The sequence below is a fragment of the Aspergillus ruber genome (assembly GCF_000600275.1).
Source record: "Aspergillus ruber CBS 135680 unplaced genomic scaffold scaffold00005, whole genome shotgun sequence".
In the NCBI taxonomy this organism is placed as follows: domain Eukaryota; kingdom Fungi; phylum Ascomycota; class Eurotiomycetes; order Eurotiales; family Aspergillaceae; genus Aspergillus; species Aspergillus ruber.
In genome coordinates this window covers 983,104-1,005,202 of record NW_024467301.1, presented here as the reverse complement: position 1 = coordinate 1,005,202, position 22,099 = coordinate 983,104, and the positions used below count along the sequence as shown (strand labels likewise).

At 49.1% G+C, this 22,099-nt stretch overlaps 7 protein-coding genes across 7 annotated transcripts; 5 read left to right on the top strand and 2 right to left on the bottom strand.

Annotated features, from left to right (window-relative positions):
- Window positions 1-4,404: 4,404 nt before the first annotated feature.
- On the top strand, window positions 4,405-6,841 carry EURHEDRAFT_400773 (serine/threonine-protein kinase; the record flags this gene model as incomplete). Its single annotated transcript, XM_040780035.1, has 3 exons — window positions 4,405-4,569; window positions 4,632-5,375; window positions 5,426-6,841. The coding sequence occupies 3 exons, from the start codon at window positions 4,405-4,407 to the stop codon at window positions 6,839-6,841; spliced, it is 2,325 nt and encodes a 774-aa protein (XP_040641472.1).
- A 1,382-nt stretch (window positions 6,842-8,223) lies between these two features.
- Window positions 8,224-9,479, top strand: EURHEDRAFT_450675 (exosome non-catalytic core subunit RRP42; the record flags this gene model as incomplete). Its single annotated transcript, XM_040783895.1, has 2 exons — window positions 8,224-8,812; window positions 8,923-9,479. The coding sequence occupies 2 exons, from the start codon at window positions 8,224-8,226 to the stop codon at window positions 9,477-9,479; spliced, it is 1,146 nt and encodes a 381-aa protein (XP_040641471.1).
- An 83-nt stretch (window positions 9,480-9,562) lies between these two features.
- EURHEDRAFT_410021 (uncharacterized protein) lies at window positions 9,563-10,727 on the bottom strand. The gene is made up of 2 exons (XM_040781267.1): window positions 10,198-10,727; window positions 9,563-10,133 (listed from the first exon to the last, which is right to left on the bottom strand). Exons 1-2 carry the CDS (start codon window positions 10,600-10,602, stop codon window positions 9,750-9,752), a joined length of 789 nt encoding a protein of 262 aa, XP_040641470.1. The 5' UTR covers window positions 10,603-10,727; the 3' UTR covers window positions 9,563-9,749.
- A 498-nt stretch (window positions 10,728-11,225) lies between these two features.
- EURHEDRAFT_410020 (c-type cytochrome) lies at window positions 11,226-12,552 on the top strand. Its single transcript, XM_040781266.1, has 5 exons — window positions 11,226-11,382; window positions 11,716-11,747; window positions 11,813-11,971; window positions 12,028-12,122; window positions 12,192-12,552. The coding sequence occupies exons 1-5, from the start codon at window positions 11,355-11,357 to the stop codon at window positions 12,214-12,216; spliced, it is 339 nt and encodes a 112-aa protein (XP_040641469.1). The 5' UTR covers window positions 11,226-11,354; the 3' UTR covers window positions 12,217-12,552.
- A 1,019-nt stretch (window positions 12,553-13,571) lies between these two features.
- Window positions 13,572-15,529, top strand: EURHEDRAFT_375598 (uncharacterized protein; the record flags this gene model as incomplete). Its single annotated transcript, XM_040778757.1, has 2 exons — window positions 13,572-14,100; window positions 14,184-15,529. 2 exons carry the CDS (start codon window positions 13,572-13,574, stop codon window positions 15,527-15,529), a joined length of 1,875 nt encoding a protein of 624 aa, XP_040641468.1.
- A 2,650-nt stretch (window positions 15,530-18,179) lies between these two features.
- EURHEDRAFT_529248 (HET-domain-containing protein) lies at window positions 18,180-20,373 on the bottom strand (the record flags this gene model as incomplete). Its single annotated transcript, XM_040787100.1, has 4 exons — window positions 18,180-19,156; window positions 19,259-19,552; window positions 19,623-20,066; window positions 20,328-20,373. The coding sequence occupies 4 exons, from the start codon at window positions 20,371-20,373 to the stop codon at window positions 18,582-18,584; spliced, it is 1,359 nt and encodes a 452-aa protein (XP_040641467.1). The 3' UTR covers window positions 18,180-18,581.
- A 416-nt stretch (window positions 20,374-20,789) lies between these two features.
- On the top strand, window positions 20,790-21,266 carry EURHEDRAFT_305593 (uncharacterized protein). The gene is made up of 2 exons (XM_040778289.1): window positions 20,790-20,831; window positions 20,895-21,266. Coding segments are annotated over exons 1-2 (267 nt in total). The 5' UTR covers window positions 20,790-20,829; the 3' UTR covers window positions 21,160-21,266.
- Window positions 21,267-22,099: the final 833 nt, after the last annotated feature.

The following is a 22,099-nucleotide window of genomic DNA, read 5'->3' as shown; positions in this document are numbered from 1 at the left end:
GTACAAATGCACTCAAGCCAAGCCAAGCTGAAATACAAAGCCACGGCTGCATATGATCTATCCTGTATTACTTGAATAAGCCATGCATAAATCGTCTCCCAATCCTCGCCTGTGTAGTATTCCATATGCACGCACTGCATCTGTATGATATACTTGGATCGACCTGCAAGATTCGTTTGTCCTGCATCATCTAACTAACTATTGGTGATCTCTTGACTAATCCGAATCCTTACAGGAAGACGAGGGGCCGGGGGAGGGCCAATACCCCTCCCGACAAGAGGCTACTCCTGGCGTTAATTTTCCAGAAACGTCGATGTACAGATGTGAGGATGATCGAGTGGGCACCACTACGGAGCAGAGGACAGGAGTATGGAGTCTATGGAGACCTTGGAATACACTCTAATAAGAGAGATTCATGCTACTGCAGAGCACCGAGTAAGTGGTGAGGGAAATTATTCGAGATCCTTCCACATGCTTCTGGAAGCCCCAATTGAAGACCTCCTGATACGCGTGGGTGGAGGAAGTGGGTGGGAGACTCCATTCACGCGATACTGGGAGTGTCCCAGAGTGCACTAGTACGAGCACAGATGTTAATTGAGGAGTACGGAGTAAAGTACTTGTACATCAAGAGACGGAATCCTACAGCATAGTGCTGAGCACTGCAATTGATGCATTGAATTTCAAACAGACGAGTACTCCGCAGGAAAAACTGTCGACTCGTATTCCGGATAGCATCACATCGATCCTACTATCACATCGCTAACACAACTATTCGCTCCTTGTCCTTTTGTCCTCCTTCCCCTAGGTGTATGGATATACGCCATCGATTTATCGGTCAAGATATCCATCCTTCCGATGCTGGGGTACAGATACACAGCGTCCGATAACCCGTCCCGCGCACCCCTTGTGGGGCTTCCATATCCACCAACGGGTCTAGCGCAGACTACTCTCCATTTATCTTCCCCGAAAAGGCGCTACCAGCCACTAAAATGACTAGTATCTCCATTGGCCCCTCGGGTAAGCCTGGGACGGGCCTAGAAAGAGTGGGGATTCCGCATTCCCCGAGTCCCAAAGCCAGTCAGCGTTTCCACTGCCCCGCTCTAGCCATTGGGGTCCACTATACTGACCAGTCACCGCCTCTCAGAGGGTCTGATGACCGACGATCTCATACAGGCAATGGTTTCCGCGGTTTTTTGATTTTTGATTTTTTTTTTACCGCTATCATGATCGGGTCAGGAACGGTTGGTGATGGACAACAACCGAGGAACCAACTTTGAGTGTGTTTATCGTCTGGGTGATGGTCAAAGAAAGAAACCTTGTATCCGTACGGGAGTAACACAAGCACAAGGACAAGGGACACGCATGCCCCGAATCAAGATGCGATGCAAAGTACGATCATTGATGCAAGTATTGTTGTCTTGTTTAGTCCGGTCCCCTCCGCTATCCGTGCCGTAATCCGCGGTCTGCCGTACCCAAGGGACAAAAGCTGGTCCGTCGTCTGTTTGACAGTTATGTTGAGCAGCATTTGATTATCTCTGGCCCATGTGTCCATGTGTGTCCGCCGCGGTCGGAGTGGATTGCATTATGATTATCCTGTGGCGTGAGAGAGAAATGAGCCGAGGTACTTTTACACGGTGATGTGAAAACGGTGGACCGGTTATATCATTGAACATCAGTTGGAGTCATCGTACTTGTACCCCGTACTCATACAGATGAACACCGCTTGTTGTCTCTACAGAATTATCTCTGCTGGAGTACGAAGCACAGAAGCTGAGATACACCGCCATATACGGAGTAGAGGGGTGGTGGGGTGAACGAGGTTAGACCGAATATCCGAATCGAGACCGTACCTTCGTAGATATGACCGGAAACATAACAGTCGTTGATACCATCAAACCCTAACTATATATTATTTTTTCTCCAACCTTCAGGTGCTCTCTCCTCCGAAATGAAGTAAGATTGAAGTTCTCTAGAGAAGTTCTTGAAACCGCGCGGTCAGACCTGCTCATTATATACCGCGTAATAATCACGCATGCCACCTACCATTTCCGAGCAGTGGGATGACGATGACTAACATGTCTATGCACTGTGCTATGCACCGTAGATTGTTATTATTGATTAAACGATTATCAAGCAGATGAGGTCAAGCCACAGACACGGTCACAGACAGATAGACTCTTCCCTTACCAATTGCAGGTTTTACAAGTAGATGATAGTTTATCTATCATGACTGCCATGCTGGCAGACATTTTTCCACATGTTCAGCCGCCGTTGGTTGAGATCTACTGGAGTGCATGAACTGTCAAGCGCCTTTTATCATGGGTGTGCTTGTATTGGTATTGTAAAGCGCGCGTACGTGTCACATAAGACCCTAACAGAAGGGGGGGAGAATCACACAAAACACACGCACACAGAATGGCAAAACAAGACGCGGCCCAACCTCCCTTTCGCCCCTGGCCATAATCATTAGGATCCGTCTAACGATCACTAGGGGCGGAGTCTAAGTGGGGCTTCATTAAGGCTGGACTCTTTAGAGTGCGTGTGCGTTGGTTCCTGGTTTTGGTGGCACCAGTCATTACCACGCCGTACGAGTATATATACATGTACTCTGTACTCCGTACACTGCACACTGACAGACTATCACTTGCAGGTGTCGTTTCCTTACCAACAAATAATTGCTTCTGGCTGGATTACCTTTTCCCGTACTATGTACATAGCACACAGTCCAGAGTGTCCGTCGTCAAGTGAAGAAGCGGTAGTCGTGCATAATGATTAGTTGCAGGAGGCTCCACCGAGTTATGGTGGATGCCGTTTTGAGTTAGCCCAATGCCAATAAATAGCCAATGACAGCGCGTCAGAATGTGTTATGCAATACTCCGGAGTAATGCCAGAGCTCATACTGGTGATTAGAATCTGACAAGTATTAAACAAAAAATACTACGAGGGAATTAATGGGTGTTGAAACTGATTATTATATGATAGTGAATAACAGCCGACATTATTTATGTTATTTACCTGACATGATCCGGTGTTTACCATAGCGGTTACCAACTCCGGGGCATCCGGCCAATAAATAGCTCTGCCAGGGTCCGCTGATACCGTTCGGATACGGTACAGTACAGACCCGTAGGTACCATGCCTCATTGGGACGAGCCCATCTCCATCTCCCACATCCTCTTCACCCTCCCTATTATTCTAGTCTCAACAAGTAATCCTTTCTCTCTGTCAACATCAGCATCACTTTGACCATTGCTGCCAACTACTATACACTCTTTTTTTTTTTTTTTTTTTTTTTTTTTTTTTTTTTTTTTTTTTTTTTTTATTCTTCTCCTTCTTTTTTATCTATTCTTTTTTCCCAATTCGTTTAGTCATTCTTTTTTATTTTTACTTCCGAAACTTTGCCTTCCTGTGATCACCTCCTATCCGGTGTACACTTTCTCCGTACTATCAACTCTACAATTACCACTAACAACAAACCCCTCAAAACGGTCTGCTTTCTTTTTTAATTTAGTTGTGTTTTTTATTCGTCCTTTTTTGATTATCGTCTCCTGTGATCTGCATGAAAAAAAAAAAAAAAAAACCAACTGGTGCAGTTCCGACAGTCGACCGCTTGTTCCTAAAGAGTCTCCACGGCCCGGTCCATCTGAGCTCTCTATACAGAGTACACACACTCATACACACACACAAACAGTGAGAGAGAGCTGTCACTGCGTCAGGGGCTTGTTCGCATCCACCTCCAAATTCCCAACCTCATCCTTCACTCTTTTTTATTCTATTTTTTTCTCTCTCTCTTTTAGTACTCCGTTAGTTTAACTCGTCAATTCCCACCGACCCGGATCCGCCCCTAATCATTATCCGTCCGTCTTATTCCTCCATCGCTCGCTCCAGTGATCACGTCCGAATCGCTGGGTCTTCCATCTGGCTTCCAGATCTACTCTTTCCCTCGTCTTTTTTATTACTTTCCCCGTTTTCCCTTTTCTTTTCTTTTCTTTTCTTTTTCTTCCCTTTTTCCTTTTTCCTACACTCCTCGCCGCGTCTCAGGGAAACTACTTGTACATTCCCCTCCCTCTCCATCCCTCTTCCATACTCCTCCCTCCCTCCCGCCTTCATTATCGTCAGTCTCTCTTGTCAATGGGATAGACCTCATCCGGATTCTTTATACTGTTCTTGCGGCAAAAGGATGAGCATCTGCTTCAATTGAACCTCTTCCTTCATTCCTAGGGAGCCCAACTTATATAATACTACTAATATATCATACCTTACATCGTTACAAAGGGGTAAGCATCCACTATGGTGCTGTCTAGATACCGGAGTTCCTCGCTAACTACTTCTCCCGCCTCATAGTCATCGAGCCTTATCGTTCTCTGCTGGCAGAAACTCGCATAATTCACAATAACACCCACCATGACCGTCACATACGATCTTCCGCGGAGTACCGCTCCTACATCAATGGCGACACTTGAAGACAGATTCGAGGTCATGAAGGAAATTGGGGATGGCAGCTTTGGTAGCGTGGCCGTGGCACGGGTCCGGACAGCGGGATCCAACATTGCCCGGAGAGGGACAATGGTAGGCTGGAACCTTGGAACTGCTAGCTGTGGTTCATGTGGACTGACTCTTGGCATGAACAGGTCGCGATCAAGACGATGAAGAAAACTTTCGATTCATTGACGCCGTGTTTAGAATTAAGAGAAGTCATCTTCCTCCGCACATTGCCCATCCATCCTCATCTCGTCCCCGCTCTGGACATCTTCCTCGACCCCCTTTCCCGCAAGCTTCACATCTGTATGGAATACATGGACGGCAACCTCTACCAGTTGATGAAGGCACGAGACCACAAGTCTTTCGACCCCAAGCACGTCAAGAGCATCCTCTACCAGATTATGTGCGGTCTGGACCACATTCATGCCCACCACTTCTTTCACCGCGATATCAAGCCAGAGAACATCCTGGTCTCCACATCCGCCCCCAATGATTCTGCCTTCAGTCGTTATTCCAACCTCGTTACCCCTCCCTCCACTCCTCCCACCTACACCGTCAAGATCGCCGATTTTGGTCTTGCACGCGAAACCCACTCTAAAATGCCCTACACAACCTACGTCTCGACCCGCTGGTATCGCGCCCCTGAAGTCCTTTTGCGGGCCGGAGAGTACTCCGCCCCAGTCGATATGTGGGCAATTGGTGCTATGGCCGTTGAGATCGCGACGCTCAAGCCTCTGTTCCCTGGTGGCAACGAAGTGGATCAGGTATGGAGGGTCTGTGAGATCATGGGTAGCCCCGGAAACTGGTACAGTAAGTCGGGTGCGAAGCTCGGTGGAGGTGAATGGAGAGACGGGGCCCGTTTGGCCCAGAAGCTGGGGTTCACTTTCCCCAAGGTAAGAATCATCATTGGTCCTATTGTTGCGGTGCGCTAACGCTATTCTAGATGGCTCCTCACTCCATGGAGAGCATTCTGCAGCCGCCTCAATGGCCTGCGTCTCTTAGCCATTTTGTGACTTGGTGTCTCATGTGGGACCCCAAGCAGCGACCGACGTCTACCCAAGCCTTGAACCACGAGTACTTTGCGGATGCCGTGGACCCATTGCGCCCCAAGTCTTCGACTGCCCGGCTGCTGGGTCGGAAGCAATCGGACAAGAGCTTCAAATCCGCCACCAAGGAGACGAACGACTCTCCAACTCTCTCCACTAAGCCGTCTTGGTTCCGACGATCGTTCATTGGAAAGACCGAGAACCAGGTACCTGCTGTGGAGAATGAACAACCAGCCCGGGCAGCCCCGCCCCCGTACAACGCGACCGTTGATGCGCAGGCTGCCAACAAGGCCAAACAGGGTACCACAAAGCGTGCTACCTGGGCGAACGGTGCGCCCATGCCCATTCTGCCTTCCATCCGTCCTGTGTCACCCTTGTCTAACGCCGTGACAGCACAAGCCAACTCGACTTTCACCCACGACAACAGTAGCAACGCTACGAGTGTCACTTTTGCGGACAATAAGGCGAACAAGAAGATTGGCAGACAACTATCGTTGAACTCGCACGGTAACCATTATGCCGACGTCCACCGGCAAGAGGCCGAGAAGGCACTCAACGGGAGTAACGGCGGCATGGCGGCCACACCAAAGGAGAGTTTCTTCTCGCATCTGCGCAAGCGTGCAAGGAGACTGTCTGGTCGCAACCAAGCGCATACTGCAAGCGATGACGTTGAGGCCAACGCGGGTTGCATGCCATGGTCGAACCGGTCGTCCTTGGCGCTGGACTCCAACAACGAAGCGAAGCAAGGCTCTGATCTCTCGGAATTGGACAAGGCTCTTCAGAACGTTAAATATTCGCTTGACTCATCGTCAAAGGGCAATGTTCCCGTTCAGATCACCTCCCCGGTCGAGAGCACCAAGCGCCAATCGATGCCCCAGGGTTCCATTCGTTCCTCGATAAATGAGAGTCCCAGCTCTACCAGCGGCTCTGCTGGGCCGATCTCCAGCCGGACTAGACGTGCCATGCAAATGTCTACTCACCCGGTGCACCGGTATGAGACACCCGAAGAGGAAGATGAGCTTTTAGACGAAGTGCTCCATTCGGCTACCAAGGCTGCCAAGCGATTGGCGCAGAACAATACGTCTGATCCCAACTACAGCCACCAGCAAATGGCCAAGGATAACTCGCAGGCTTTGCCCAGTCCCTATCCAACTCCTTCCCCTTCCGCAAATGGCGCCTCGTTCGGTCAGGATACCCCGTGCCGGAAAGATCTAAAGGCTGACAACCGTCAATGGCCTACTCCACCTTACGAGGAGGGTGAATGGACGACCCCAACTTCTGCTACTTTCCTTAGCAGTTCCACTTACAGGTAAATCACTTGCATGATGCAATTTCCATTGGCATCTTGAAAAACGACCCGAAAAACACAGAAACAAAAAGACTTTGCACATCGCAAAGTCCGGAATATTATCGAGGACGGCGTACGGGATCTGGTGACATTTTCTCTTGCTTCTGGCATTTATTTCAAGGAGAGGTTTGGCTTTTTATTTCCCCTGTTTTTATGGGACGGTGACAGGTTTTTTTTTTTTTTTTCATTTGTGATACTCTTTCTCCATCTTCATACCCCACAGGCCTGTCATAGACCAACGACGGCCTCGTTATCTGTTTATTCTTCAGCATATGTTCAGTGTCTGTTTCTTCCGTTCCTTTGCACATTATTGCTATGTGATTCTTTGCATTGCTGATCTACTTTGATACCATTTGCGCGTTTTGCGGGATTTACTGCTGTCGTTCCTTTGTTCTTCTATATATATTGCATCTCTCTCCTTCAACTCTTTAGACTTACCTACCTTTTATCTGACCTTTTTCTGATCCTTTCCTCGTCTCTCATTGTGTCTCACATTCACTTTACTGTATATTTTCTCTTCTCGCCCTCTTTCATCTGTTTTATTCCGTTTCCGACCTGTCTGTTGCACTATGGAGGAATGCGTGTTTGGGTGGAGCTTTCCTTTCGACTTGTACATTTTTTTTTTTTTTTTTTTTTTTTTTTTTTTTTTTTTTTTTTTTTTTTTTTTTTTTTTTTTGCTTGTGATTTTGAGTGGGATGGACCAGCGGTGATCTGGCCCTTGGTTTTATATGCCCTTGTAATATAGCATTTTTATGGCAAACGCCAGTGTTTATATCTATCCATATGGAGTACATAGTATCGCATATTGCAGCATTGCTACTAGTAAAATATAATGTTTACTGCATCAACCTTTTGCTTCTTTAAGTGACAGGGTAGACTTGTAAGCTGCGAATGGATTGCACGACTTGGACCCGATACGATAAGTTTACTGCTAATAGTCTCTAGCCATAATATGGCCTTGATATGAAACGATGTTCTGCTGGAGGTATCCTCCATAAGGCATTCATGACGCTCTGCTCGCCCTAACATGAACTTCTATAGTGGAGCGGAGCAACTATTTCCCGAGCGCAGAATTTCCCCATCCAGTACGTCAGGTCTCTGAGCTTTCAGTTGAATTGCTAGACGTCTGTCGCAGTCGCAGTGGTTTTTCTTCTCTTCTCGACTACTTCCACATTTCAGGAAGTATATCGCTGCACTTGGTTTAATATTGCAGGCCGTTATACCCGTCCGTACTGGACTGGTTCTAAGCTTGTAGCCTAGTCCCGCGAAGAATTCAAACCCCCAACGCCAACCCGAAAAGCTCAATCCAAACTTACACCTCATCGCATCGACAAATAAACCACCAAAATGTCCGCTCGCCAGGCCTCCTCAGCCTCGCAAACCCCGCACCTTTCCCCCGCCGAGCTCTCCTACATCTACACCTCGCTCTCCCTCCCCAATACCCCCATCCGTCCCGACGGCCGCTCATCAACCCAATTCCGTCCCTTAACTGCCGAAACAGACATCCTCCCGGGAACCAATGGCAGCGCACGCATCGGCTTTGCAGACGGGACGCAGGCGATCGTCGGCGTGAAAGCGGAAGTTGAGAAGACGGTTGTTGCGGCTGATGCGTTGGATTTGAGGAGTATTTCAAGACAGGCGCAGGGGGAGAGTTTGGCAAGGGAATCTGGTGAGGAGAAAGAGAGTGGTGCTGCTGGGGAGGATGGGACTGCTACTGGGCAGGGGTCGTGGGTGCAGATGTCGATTGAGATTCCCGGGTTCAGGGATGATGATGCGTTGCCCGTTTTTTTGGCGGAGATGATGAGGGAGCCGCTTGTGGGGAGTGTTTCTGGTGGAGGCGAAGATGGGAAGGGGGAGGATGGGGAGATGGCGGGTGGGTTGAAGGGGAGGTTGGTGATTAATCGCCGGTGGCATTGGAGGTTGTACATTGATGTGAGTTTCTGCCTTTGGTGCTTGTGTTGGGATTTGTGCTAACGATTCAGGTCCTTCTTCTCTCACAACCGCTGTCATATCCCCTTCCGCTGCTCTCCCTTACAACGCACCTAGCCCTCCTCTCAACAAAACTCCCCAAACTCAAGTCCAAAGGCGAAGAAGACCCCTTCTTCGACGACGACTGGGCCGCCGCCGAATACCTCTATCCCCGCACCCGCACCACAATCAACACCCCCAAACCCGCCTCCCAAAACGTCCGCCCCCCAATAACCCTCCTTGTCCTCTCCGCCGGCGACAACATCATCTTCGACCCTAGCCGCGAAGAAATTGCTGTCGCAGACTCCGTCCTTGCCGTGTCCATCACCCGCGATTCCGAAACTGGGGGCTTGAAACTGCTCTCCATCCGCACTGTCGATCCGCCGTCGAGACTAACGCAGCCTGGGGTTGCGAATTCGGAGAATGTGGCTACGTTGGGGTCTACGGGGGCGGCTGAGGAGGCGAGTTTGCAGCATCCGAGTGTTGGCGGGGAGGAGGAGATGGTGGGTGTGTGGAGGCCGAGACGGGGTGGTGTTAAGAGGGGGGTTATTGCGAGGATTGTGAAGATGGTGTTGAAGAAGGGGGGTGTGGGGGAGGAGGTCTTGGAGGGGTTAGAGGGGGTTGAGGTGGGATGATCCGTTTAGTTTTGTTAGGGTATTGTGATTGCATTGCTTGCCAGATGGTTAAACAGAATGACTACGGACAAGCCGCAACTTGATTATGAGGCACCAGTTTTGCTCAAGAGATGCGATTCAATCGTGTCACCATAATAGATGCTGTATGTACATACATAATAGTACAAAAGAGTTCAAGTCTGCTCCATTTAATCCACATCCCCGTATCCCAGTCGACCGACTCACTCACAAGTGATATGAGACACTACATCCCCCAAACCCCCAATAAGATCACCAAATCCCAAACCACTTCTTAACCGGCTTCCGATTCCCCTCCCAATCTACAAAAGCCTCCCCCTTCCCATCCACATCCTGCGCAATAGGCGACTGATCATCAACGACCTCCTTCTTTTCCTCCTTCCGCGTATCCTCCTCCATCCCATGCGCAACGCGATACTTCCTTCTCTTCTCCGCGTCCTCGACGCGCTGTAGACGCTTTTCTCGCGTCATCATGGACCGATGTTCCACGTCCATGCGGTAGACGGAGAGGGCTTGCGAGATTGTGTCAAAGGGGCGCGAGAGGAGACTGGACCAGGATGGTAACAAGTGGGTGTAGGGAGAGGTGCGCTTGAAGTTTGTGGTGAAGGTGAATGTTGCGAGGGATGTCAGGATACTCTATTCCTCATTAGCATCATCCCACGAATACCTAGTCTGAACATAGGGGCAGAGTAGGAAATACCATAGCAATCCAAACATGAATCCACCGACTCGTCAAGAACCTAAACATAACCGTGCCCTCTGGTGGGAACATGTTTGGATACTCTCTTGTCTTCTGCTCCGCTTTCTCCTTTTCAGTGGGCTTCGGACCCGGGTAATTCACGGGCCCTGCGTTGACTTTGCCATTGCGGGTTTGGACGACGCGGCGGGCGGGATGTGAAGGAGGGCGGAATTTGTCGGGTTGGTCCAGAATGCGTGGCTTGAAGGGGTCTTGTTTATCTTGGAAATGGGAGATTGGGGACGTGGTGAAGGTGCGGGGAGATGAGGATGCGGTTGGGATGGTTCGGTGGTGGTGTCGGAGGGTGCGGACGGTTCTTGCTGATGGTGCTCCTCTGGGGAGCAGAAATTGCGGGATCGCGACTGGCATTTTGTTTTCGTGAATTGGGGGTTGCTTAAACCAGGACAACGGACGACTCCTCTCTATGTATGGCTGTGTATGTTTTCGATGCTCGGATTGCGTCGGTTTTTTCTGCCGGGCGGCCGGGATTTACATCACATGACTTTACGATCGGAAGATATACTCTCGCCGAGAACAAAGGCGGTAAACCCTCCACACCGCCGGGACTAAGCCGAACACGATACGGACCATCCCACGTGATCCAGGATTGGCAAATGGGAAAGTGGCCATTTCCAAGGCGACGGGAGAACGGGATTTGGTGGTTAATCGGTTGGTGAAGTCATGGATATGCCATGATGAGGGCATCTTGCCTACATATACGTTATGCGGCGACAGGTTAACGGTGGTAGTACTAGTAATTGAGCTATATCTTGTTATTCCCTAGGTCTACAGGGATTGAATACCTCATAGTAAGCAAAAGAATGCACAGAAGCCAAAAAGAATCACGAATTCTACGAATAAGATCCCGAACCCGCCCGTTGCGCTCTGAATCATCGACACGCTGATTGGTCTGCGGCTTGATCACGGGAGCCGCCGGGGGCGATTTACGCCGGGCGCTTTTGCAGTACAAATTCTCCCAGATTTTTTCGAGGGCGTCCGTCGCTTCGTTTCCGTTTTTTTCTCTTCTCCTTCCCTTCTATTCTCCAACTTCTTTGTGTGATACCAATTCTTGTACAGTTACTTCTTTTTAACCCTTTAATCACCTTGCATACACATTCATCATGGGAAAGCCGGCCTCTTTCGCTCCCGGTAGGTTGTTTTCTTTGTTCTTGTTGGTTTTGCAAGTCGATCAGGATTCGTGGGTGGTCAACTGGAAGCAGTGAGGGTGCTCTGGTCTTAGTGAGAGGATGCAATTCGAGTGATTTGACTGCGTCTTGTCTTTGCTCTTGTTACCTCAAGACCCGTTGCGACTTTATCAACTGTCGCACGCTTTGTTGAGACTCGGGAAGGAACAGCGAGAAGAAAGACCTAGCATCATACCATGACCAGCTGCGACAATTCCTGCTTCCTCACGACCGTCGACTGCGCGAAACCGAACTCTAACTCGAGATCGAACAGACTGCTAACAATTCCTCTCTACAGGTGACGCTGGCAAGGGTGCTAAGCTCTTCCAGGTGAGTATATACGCGAAAACAGACGAGTCTAACTGTGAACGAATACTAACTGTGCGTTTTCCTAGACCCGTTGCGCTCAGTGCCACACCGTCGAGGCTGGCGGTGCCCACAAGGTCGGCCCCAACCTGCACGGTCTCTTCGGCCGTAAGACCGGTCAGGCCGAGGGATACGCCTACACCGACGCCAACAAGCAGGCCGGTGTTACCTGGGACGAGAACACTCTGGTATGTTATCTACCACAAATCAATTCTTCTAGAATTCGCCTCTGACGCAATTGCAGTTCTCCTACCTCGAGAACCCCAAGAAGTTCATCCCCGGTACCAAGATGGCCTTCGGTGGTCTCAAGAAGCCCAAGGAGAGGAACGACCTCATCACGTAAGTTTTCTGTCTTTCGGATTGACTAGCTTGTTTCATGTTCGCTAACCTTTTTTTTTTCCACGACAGTTACCTCAAGGAGAACACTTCCTAAAATTACGCGATGATGTCTGCATAAAAATTTCCTTTAATGTTCTCAACCCGTTCCGTGGATCGATTGCGCGCCCTGTGGTAATAGCAGTTTGTGGATGGTCTATCGGACAGGGCATGTAATATTATCACGTTTCCTTGTTTTTCTCTTCTCTCTACATGCAATAGACCGGTATTTCTCTGTGCTGGGCCTGGATATCATTATAGTCATGTTTTATTACAGGACTTGGTTTATGGGTTTCCTTTTTTTGTTTGTTCATTTGCCGTGTGTATCATGATTAACCGTTAGGTCAACGAGGCCAGTTCCTACTGAGCCAGTAACGAATACAAAACATCTCCTCTCATGAGTTGTCTCTTTGACTCTTTCTCTTGTTGCTCACCGGCAGATCATTTTTCGGAATCGGATCGGAGTGCCGTTCACATCACGTGTGTTATTCACTGCCTGAACACTGCCTGAGGTGTTTATCTGCGAATGCCAACGAGCGATCCCTTGTCCAGCTCTGATTGGCGGGTATTATTGGACAGACAAGTCATGTGCCGGTCCGGCTACTGCGCATTGGCTGTTTGTCTGCACTGTGGGGATGTAGCAGGTACCTCCTTAACAGCGTGCCCTGCAGCCCAAACGCAAGTACCGTCGACGTGCCCTCGCATAACTCGATGCTGGTAACTACGATGGGTATGTACGCCACAGCACGCCACGCAGGGGCACATGACCAGCAGGTGATTGGCCCAGCCACCGCCTGCCTGATCCGAATTGGGATGCGAGGGGTATCTTCTATCGCAATCTCAAGTTGTTCTTCTCTTCTTCATTTTTATTTCTCTCTACCTCACTCGCTGGTATCTTTTATTCCTCGCTAGTCCCGCGTATTGCAGTATAACCCTATCAGGCGTGAAAACGACCGAGTAACAAACAGTAAAACACACGTGCAGAAACGAGTGACTTGGCCCCCGGAACCCGGCGGTCCTCAGGCATCGATCAACAGCATCAACTCCCTTGGGTGCATCGATCGCAGTGTCCCTCCCATGCCTCGCGTTGGTTTACTCCTAGCTTGGGAATCTCTGACGTGCAGACTCTTCCGTACTATCTTTTGCTCTACCACTACCACTACTATTCCCCTCTCATCGTCTGTTCCTGCTGCCGGCGCATACTACAGTGTTTTATATCACTCGTGCCCGCTATCGCTATCTTATCGCAGCGACTAACCTCATTATCATATCATCTATCAATATCATCATCTTTCCATCCATCCACCTCTCTCCCTTCTGCTTCTAGGAACCATTGCCTCTTTTGGCTGTTGATTTGGGTAATCCCCTACAGAAACAATATTGCTGCTCAGGATCTGCGATACGCCGTCCATCATGCTGGACGAGCTGGATAACGTCTTCGACGATCATCCATCCTTGGATGCATCGCTCGAGGACTTTGAAAACAACAGCAATGCTCATCGCTCTCCCGTCTTTGGTCTACCTTCACAGCACTCTGGCTTTCGCTCTGAAGAATCAGACGTCGAGGAAGATGATACGACTCCCAACGGCGAGCGCTGGTCTCCTCCTGGCCTACGTCAATACGAGGGTACTGGTTGGTACCGTCATCAGCCCTATATGCGCAAGGTCGATCACGATCGCCTGCTGCTGAAGCCCACCGTGGGTCTCAGCCCGAGAAACTCGCGTGAACCAAGTCCTCAGTATGAAGATGCCAACGAATTGCCTACGGTAGGAAAACGCAGTGATACAGACTCCAAGGATATCATCGTCGCTGCCAGTGTGCCTTTGCCCAATGGTGGAGATACCCCGCTGAAGGGTCGATCGCCCAGTCCCGGTCCTGCTCCACGAACTAACCACGATGGCGGCCTTGAGTTTGGTCCTGACAACAATCAGATTAGCAATTGTAGGCATTTGCCCTCCTAATCTCTTCCCCTCCCCCCTTCCTGTTTGACGTAGGCTAATATTTGTCATTTTGGCTCCCTCAAGACATTCGATTTGCCGTACGCGCAGAAGTCCAGCATCGCGAACCTCTGGCTGCCATTTGTTCCTATTTCCGGTCCAAGTTTGATCGTATGACTAGTACCAAATCTAGCGCCACCCTTTCAATCGTCCTACTATTGCTCTCCTTTGCATTCATGCGCGCCCTGTTCCTACCTAGCGTCCCACAGGCCATTCCCGATCTTGTCAAATTGTCCGGCTTTGCGCGCTCCTTTGAGCCTCTGATCTATTATTCTGAAAATGGCGTCCAACAGATTGGAACGCTTCAAGAAACAGGTGTTGCCGTCTGGGACTTGAGTGAATCGGTGCGCGGTACCAACATGACCAGCGCGCCGATTATCGTTCGCCAGCTTGATGAGCTATCTGAATCTTTGAAGTCGCTCTCTCTGGAGTTGACACGGTTCTTTGCGAATGTTGACTCTGATATCGATTCGATTCTTATTGTCATGGATTGGGCTAAACGAGAACTTGAGACACTGTCATCGCAACCGCCGCGCACCTTGCCTTCCATCGTCTTTGATAATATGAACGATATGCTGTCGCAACTCGGCACTCTGGAGCGCATTACCCTGCCCAATCGAAGCGAAGCAGACGGAGACGGCAGTGGTGACAGTGAAGACGAGCTAGCTACCACACCCACTGTATTCGGAAACATTGTCACCACTATTTTCGGGCAAACCGCAGCGCAGCGCACTCGGACTACTCTCACACGAACGTTCACTGAATTCCTATCTGTCCTGGAAGAATCCATCAACAGCGAACTAACCCATTCTACCGCTCTGTTTGCGCTATTCGAATCCATCGATCGCCAATTCCTAAATCTGCAACGTACAGTCGTTCGCGAATCTGATGCCCAAGAACGCGCCGAAGGCGAAATGCTCAGCTCTCTTTGGACCCGTGTCCTGGGCCCCGATGCCGCTATCGTTCGCAAATACGATAAAAACAAACGTCTTCTCGCCAACGTGCGCAGCAGAACAGTGGCCAACAAGCATCTCCTGATGGACCACCGCGGGCGTCTGCTCACTCTGAAAGTCAACCTTGAAACGCTGCGTCGCAAACTTGTCAGCCCACTCGTCCGCCGCAATGACTCTGTCAGCTTTGTTGGCGTTGAGTCTAGCGGAAGTCGCAGTAATGGACGGATGCTGGGCCCTGTTGAAGCTGTTATTGATGGACAGATACGCGGATTGGAGGGGACTTATGATTACCTTCGTTCTGTCAGGGAGCGGCAGAAAGCGAAGCTGATGGAAATGGTCTATGGGGCCGGGCGCAGGCTTCCGTCAAATTCAATTCTGACGGGGTCGGATGATGGTGCTGATACCATTGATGGGTATTGATCTTTGAACTTCGCCTTCTACGCATTTTGTCTCTTTTTGTCTACGGGATTCGCACACTCGGCGTCAACGGCTCCTCGAATTGGTATCGGTGTTTCGACAGATTTCCTTATCATCATCACGCGTATTGGCTTGGTGTCTCTCTTTAGCGACTTTGGCGTCTACTCGGACGGCCGTCTCTTTTCATTCTGGTTATTCCCTGGAGAACCTGGCGCACACATGGCGAATTGGTAAACTAAAGAACCACGCGGTCGGTATTATGTTATGATTGCATCTCCTCTTTTTTTATCTCTCCTCTCGTCTCTGTCTTCTATTCTTGGACATGGACATGGTACGGAGTACATATGGTTTACGGATCTCTTTGTCTTGGGTGGGTGGCTTATCTGTCGATCTATCTGGGCAAGGATATGGAAAAGGTTACGGTTAAGGTCAGGGCAAAGGTACAGGTACGGTGAAACGGTCATGGCGCATATTGGTGCTGACTGCATTGCGTGCATTGCATTGCGTTGCGTTGCGTTGCATTTGCAGTTGCAGATGCAGTTTGGTATGACGGGTATTCTTTCGTTGTTGATATTGGTTTGGTTTTATTGGTTTTAGGCAAGCGTTTTGCTTTTCTGGATTCGGTTATGATTTTCGCGTGGTATGTGGGAATGTAGGATATGCATTGCCATGTGCGTGGATATTTGAATGGAATGGATTTCTTGAGCAAATATAGTGGGGTCAAGATGTACAAACAGGAGTATAAGATTGTTGTTTGTGGACTTCCGCTCCTTCCCGAAGGATAAGAAGGGGTACAACAGCATCTTTGTGATTGTGGACTGCTTTATCACTACCAGAATGACTGGTCAGAAAAGCCCCTATGATGGACTTCGCTGGCACACTATTGGTGGGTGAGTCCACTGAGACTTCTCCTTTCCTCATCGACAGCGGCTACACCTCCAGGACATCTTTCGATTGGATGTCAAACTTTAATGGAACAGTTACAGAGGCAAACTCCCAGCAACAACTACGACAATTATAGGAAACATAAGACTGGGTGCAAGAGCGAATCCGCACTGCCCAGACACGCCAACAGCGGAATGCAAACCGCTCAAGGCGGGGAGGTGGATTTCGATATAGATGGCATGATAGTGATATCTACAAAGAACTGGAACACAGGCTTTCCGAGCAAGAAGATTGACTATCAGTGGACAGGCCCCTTCCGGATCCTTGCAAAGGAAGGAAACGCGTTCTGCATTGACCTGCCAGCCTCTATCAAAGTCCACCCAGTTATCAACCCAGAGCACCTCCGAAGGGCCTCCACATCTGAACCTCTTCCTGGCCAGCACGCAGACGCACCACCACTGATTACTGTCAATGACCAAGATAAATGGGAAATGGAGGAGATCCTTGCCTCCTGCCTGAGACACCGGAAACTGCAGTACCCAGCGAAGTGGATCGGTTATGACGATGACCTGAACTGGTATCTTGCTCGGGACTTCAAGAACAGCCCAGTGAAGCTGCAAATTTTCCATGCAACGAACCCAAAGGCACCAGGGCCACTTTGTTGATTGCTTGAGTGGCTCCACGCGGTGGAAGGTGAGCCCCTGGATGACCACCTAGGCGATGATTATCCAGTTCCGAAGGACTCAGAGCAGCCCTTCATCAGGAGGGGGGTGATACCACGGAGCGCAGGCGCTCACCAGCAGCGTAATATGTTGACTACTTTGGCCTGTTTGGGTATAAGGCAGAAACCACTCCGTACACACTAGGTAGCGTAGCGCTAGCAGGCCCAGCTTCTTTCCTTTCCTTCTCCGTGTTAGTATTTCGCTAAATAATCTACCAATAGACCTATATTATTTAAGACCGTCACAGTTCTTGCACCACTCATTATCAACAATAATAGAAGAAATAAGCAGATGGCTAACTGAGAGCTGATTTTTGAATATAAGTAATAATTTCTTTGAAGGTTTGGCGTAGAAGGTTTGGCGTAGCGACAGGTATACTCATATACAACCGTTCTGCTGTCCTTCCTTGGCTCGTCCCACGCAAAGATGGGACCGGTAACGCCATTTTTGCCCGGACAAGTAGATGATGCTGTTATACTGTTGCCGTGTAAGATGGTTACCGCAAATAGGTTTTTCCTGTGCAGGGCTATCAAACATGAGGGGCTTCTCGCGTCATGTCTATATAGGTAGAGAAGAGAGAAGCTGTCATATTATTGAGTATTTATAGGTGTTCTGTGGGCTTGCGTTCATCGTTGCTGCGATAGTGCTAGCTTTACACTGTCAAAAAGCTGAGGTTCATTGCAGTATTGAAAATTGCACGGCCTTTACCGAAGACTGGCATCGTGCTTGCCAACGCATCGAAGCTCCTTGCCAGGCTGTTATTTATCTTGGCCTTGCCGCGAAAGTGAGAGGTATGTAAAAACATACTATCTTGTAAATATTTCATGTCATTAATGAAGACAGCCTATACCTCCGCTGATGACTTGATGACTGTGTCTATCGTGGTATCTGTTTCGCAGGTGAATGTGCTTACCCCGAGGACTGAGTAGTATGTCAGCTCTCCAGTGTTCAATCTTGCCTTTCAATGTGCGCATAATATACGAACTCACATCGGTACCTATGGTATAGCTAAAGCCAGCGATTTATTGAATTTATATGTTTACCACCTCGCGAAATAATCATGTCTGGTTCTTGTATCTAACATGTCTTGAATGAATCCATGATGTGATATTCTCACGGCCTTACCATATATACTCAACTGACGAGCTCTAAATATACTAGCTGCTACCGTAATTAAAAATCAATCGAAAAATTGTCGCCAGCTGGATGCCGATTTGCTCTTTTTGGGGGGAGATGGATGTGGTTTTGTCTCGGGCTCCGGCTTGCTCTCTGGCTTCTTTAGGGGCTTGATGGCAGGCCTAATTCCCAGGTCCGGTATCTGCAATGTTTCCGAGATTGCTTTAATGGGATTGGACTGTTCATAGACTGCTTCGATTTTGATATCAATCATGTAGTACTTGGAGGTACTATTGTGAATCCGGGGCTCGGCACCCACACGAACAATATGATTATCCAATGTGATCGAGTTTCCAGGATTGTTTCGGCTCATAGATCTGACGGATGGTCTCAAAGTCGTCAAAGTCAAATTTCCCTGGATCTTGCACATCGATGGCATCAAACCCAACAGTGAATCCTTCCTGTGTACCTAGCATCATTATTAGAGCCGGTCCACCCATTCGTTCAATAACAACAGAGCATAGGAGATGGTTGTCGAGTCCCTTGGTCATTCTGAAGGTCCGGGGGAATTGGTAATCACTGCTTGCAGCACGAGTCGATGTTAAGTTTGCTGGTCGCTTTGCTTCAATTGGGGCAAGGACATTCATAATTCGGTACCGGTTCCCAGACAGTCCCCGTAACTGAAGGAAATGGCTTCGAAAAATGCCTCCTAGGTCAGGTATTGCAATTTTCTGACGCACATAGATAGTTTGCATTGGTCCCCGTTCATGGACTTCTGCCAGCCGGTCCACTTTGACACGAGCATATTGTTCGTCAACTGTAGAAAGCCTTCTCAGAAAAATAGCCAGGAAGCTCGTGTCCTCGTACCGCGGTGGACTCGGACAGTCAAGCGCCGCAACGTATTCGTCTTCACCACGCCGGATAATTGGTAACTCAATTCGAAGACCCCGGTTTGTCATCGAATATGGCTGTCGTGGCGCCTAGTCTTGGTAGGCGAGAATGTCATGACAGCCTGCAAACATGGATGGGGACGTTGCCAATAGCCCACGAAGAGAGAGCCAAGAAGCGTCGCGGTCTACCCACGCAAAGATTGTGTGGTCGTCGGATTGCTTCATTATTTCTTCTTGCAGGCGCAGGAACGCTTTCTCAGCCCCCTCACCGTACAACATGGGCATTTTGACGGAGAATACGCCCATTAAGCAGTATGCTATATCCTCTGGGCGGGTCGTCTCGCGATGGGCGGCCCAGGACATACGCCTAGCTATACTCGCAAGCTCCAGAGGTTTTCGGTGTATCAATATATCTTCATCAATGCGAGTAATTCTAGACAGAGTGCTGCATAGCGCATTCCTTTTCGCTGGTGCTCTTCTTGCCGATTTCAGTCCAATCTCTGGAGAAGAAGAGTATATTAACAGGAGCGAGTAGTTTCTGCAGCGTCCACCCGCGGGTAAACCACTTGCTATGCTCAAATGCAGAGCCTGGCTGATTGGGATTGCAAGCAGCGGGCACATCATTCAAATATGCATAGCAAAACTGCGCCTTCTCATACCACGCATACATTGAATTCAAGGATTCGGACAGTTCCGCGCTGCTGCTTTTGTTGACACAACAACTATCAATCCAGACATATTCCAGACCGTCGCTCATTGTACAATGGCAAGAACCTTGCACCTTGCTCCATGATGGTTTTTTAGTTTTGTCTGTTGTGTTGTGTTGGAAGTCATCGTATGTCACCTCCTCTGTGTCCCAAGTATGCGAGAGAATAGCATACGGTGGGATTCTGTTTGCGGGAAACTCCTCGAGCTCAAATGTGGACGCTTTCAGGAGACGCATTTCCGAGGGCAGTAGTTCCGTGATGAGTGGTGACTATGCAGACTGCGCTCCAGCCTTGTTTATTTCCCTCCCACTTGCCGCCCACGACAGCCCATATCCGTTGTCCATTCGCTTATACAAGCCAGAGTCCAAGGCTGTTAAAAAGGGGCAGAATGCAGGGGTTGCGACAATAGGACGATCAGCAGCTATGGCCTCGTATTCCTCCGCTCAGCCCTCTATGGCTACCGCAGCCTTGTAGTACATACCGAGGCATAGAACTGGAAAGCATAAAGTAGCAATGTAATCACTCATTATGCTTTAAAATTATTCGTTCTTCAATTGTCTTGCTGCCTGTGATCCAAAGTCGCAGCATCATGGAGGAAACAGACAACAAATCGTTACCGGCAGCGCCGGTTGATACACCAGGGCCAAAGCAAACAGACACCAAAGAGCCTGTAGAAACTGACAGCCCACCGTTTATCGAGTCACTACCGAATGTGACACCTGGAACAAACCAGTATGTCTGGTATACTATGTTTGCAGACGCGGACTCGACTAGGTTACTCTAGATCAGAGAAAAAGGAACAATCACGGCCAATCATCGAAAGCATCACACAACTGGATAAGCCAGCAAAGATTGTTCCTATTCCACAAGCCCACAAAGTCACTCCATTAGAGCGTCTCGGCGATGCTCCGGACTGGATTGACTGTCCCTTCTGCCAGCGCATGACAAAAACAAGAGTCACCAAACAGGATTTCGACACTACGATGCAAGTCTCTTCGCCTCCATAACTACGCTTCGCCTATATCCAGTGTGTGCTAATGAGTTGTAGGATTGCTGCGATCCTGTGCTGCATCTCATGTGGTATCTGTTGTGCATTTCTACCATGCATACTAGGGTTGGACCAAGACATTTATCATCTTTGTACCAACTGCAATCGCAAAGTCGTCCATAAGCCACATAATGGCCCCCTTCAAGTCCTGGCACCCAGGTCAGCTGATAAAGTGGTATCAAAATATGCCCCTGTGGGTGTGATGCAGCCACTAGACGAAAGGCCGATAAAGAGTCCTCCGGCCGCCCAGGTTAAAACGGGATAGACACTCGAAAGGCGGACTATGTGCCCTCGGTCTATAGGTAAATTATTCAATATTCATATATAACTACATAACTCCGCACCTGAATTATAGAAGCACCTGCAAGTCACATAACAAGTTAACGTAACCAAACCCTGAGCGATGAATATCATCGTGCGGCAAATTCCTGCCATAATCACCAGCTTTTTAATGCTTTTCAGCCACTAAAGCACTATATCTGACTACTTAGAAGATGAAACAATAGCTATTGACTAGGACAGCTTCTTCTAGTATGTTCAACAACCACACTGCCACTGCAGCGTGGTGAAGCACGTAGGCGAGGCATAGATGCCTGCTCCTCAATCTGGTCTTCAGGTCTGTGTTAGGGGGTGAACTCAAGCTATCTTAACCTAATGTTACTTTTTATTATAATACAAGAAGGAATCGTTGAAGTAAGCAAAACAGAGAAGAGACGGGAGCAGTCTTTATGCTCGTACGGGAACAGTTGTCCGGATAGTAATCCCAATGATACCTCTCGAATGTCAGGGGTCGGACGAATGTTCAACGATGGTCTATTCCTCGCTGGCCGTGTTCCGTGCTGGCCTTGGTCAAGCTGTCATCCTTTGGGTTCGTATGAGAGCCCTATAACACCTGTGTAGTCTCAGTCCTATGCTATGGAGATGAGGCATGGTGGCTAGGGCAGAAAAGTCCAAGGCAGGACACTCCAAGCAGATAAAATCTCATCTCCAATGGGGTGGCTGTTCAGCTAGCCTGCATGGATCACGTACTCCGCAGTGCAGTGCTAGGAACCCTCCCAGATTATATAACCACCCAAACAGCCGCACTTCACCGCGAATCAGCCATTCCACTCATGAATTACTCCTTGACCAAAGACGGCGTAGTCTGGCAGTCAGGATTTGTCAACTAGACACCCAACATCCCTTGCACCTCCGTGCCATGTAAC

Bases quoted from the DNA above. Each gene is read 5' to 3' on its own strand.
- EURHEDRAFT_410021 (XM_040781267.1), bottom strand. From the start codon at position 10,602: ATGCCAGTCGCGATCCCGCAATTTCTGCTCCCCAGAGGAGCACCATCA. The intron at 10,134-10,197 runs GTATTTCCTACT...AATGAGGAATAG, and splicing joins TTCATGTTTGGATTGCTATG to AGTATCCTGACATCCCTCGC.
- EURHEDRAFT_410020 (XM_040781266.1), top strand. From the start codon at position 11,355: ATGGGAAAGCCGGCCTCTTTCGCTCCCG. The intron at 11,383-11,715 runs GTAGGTTGTTTT...TCCTCTCTACAG, and splicing joins GCCGGCCTCTTTCGCTCCCG to GTGACGCTGGCAAGGGTGCT. The intron at 11,748-11,812 runs GTGAGTATATAC...GCGTTTTCCTAG, and splicing joins AGGGTGCTAAGCTCTTCCAG to ACCCGTTGCGCTCAGTGCCA.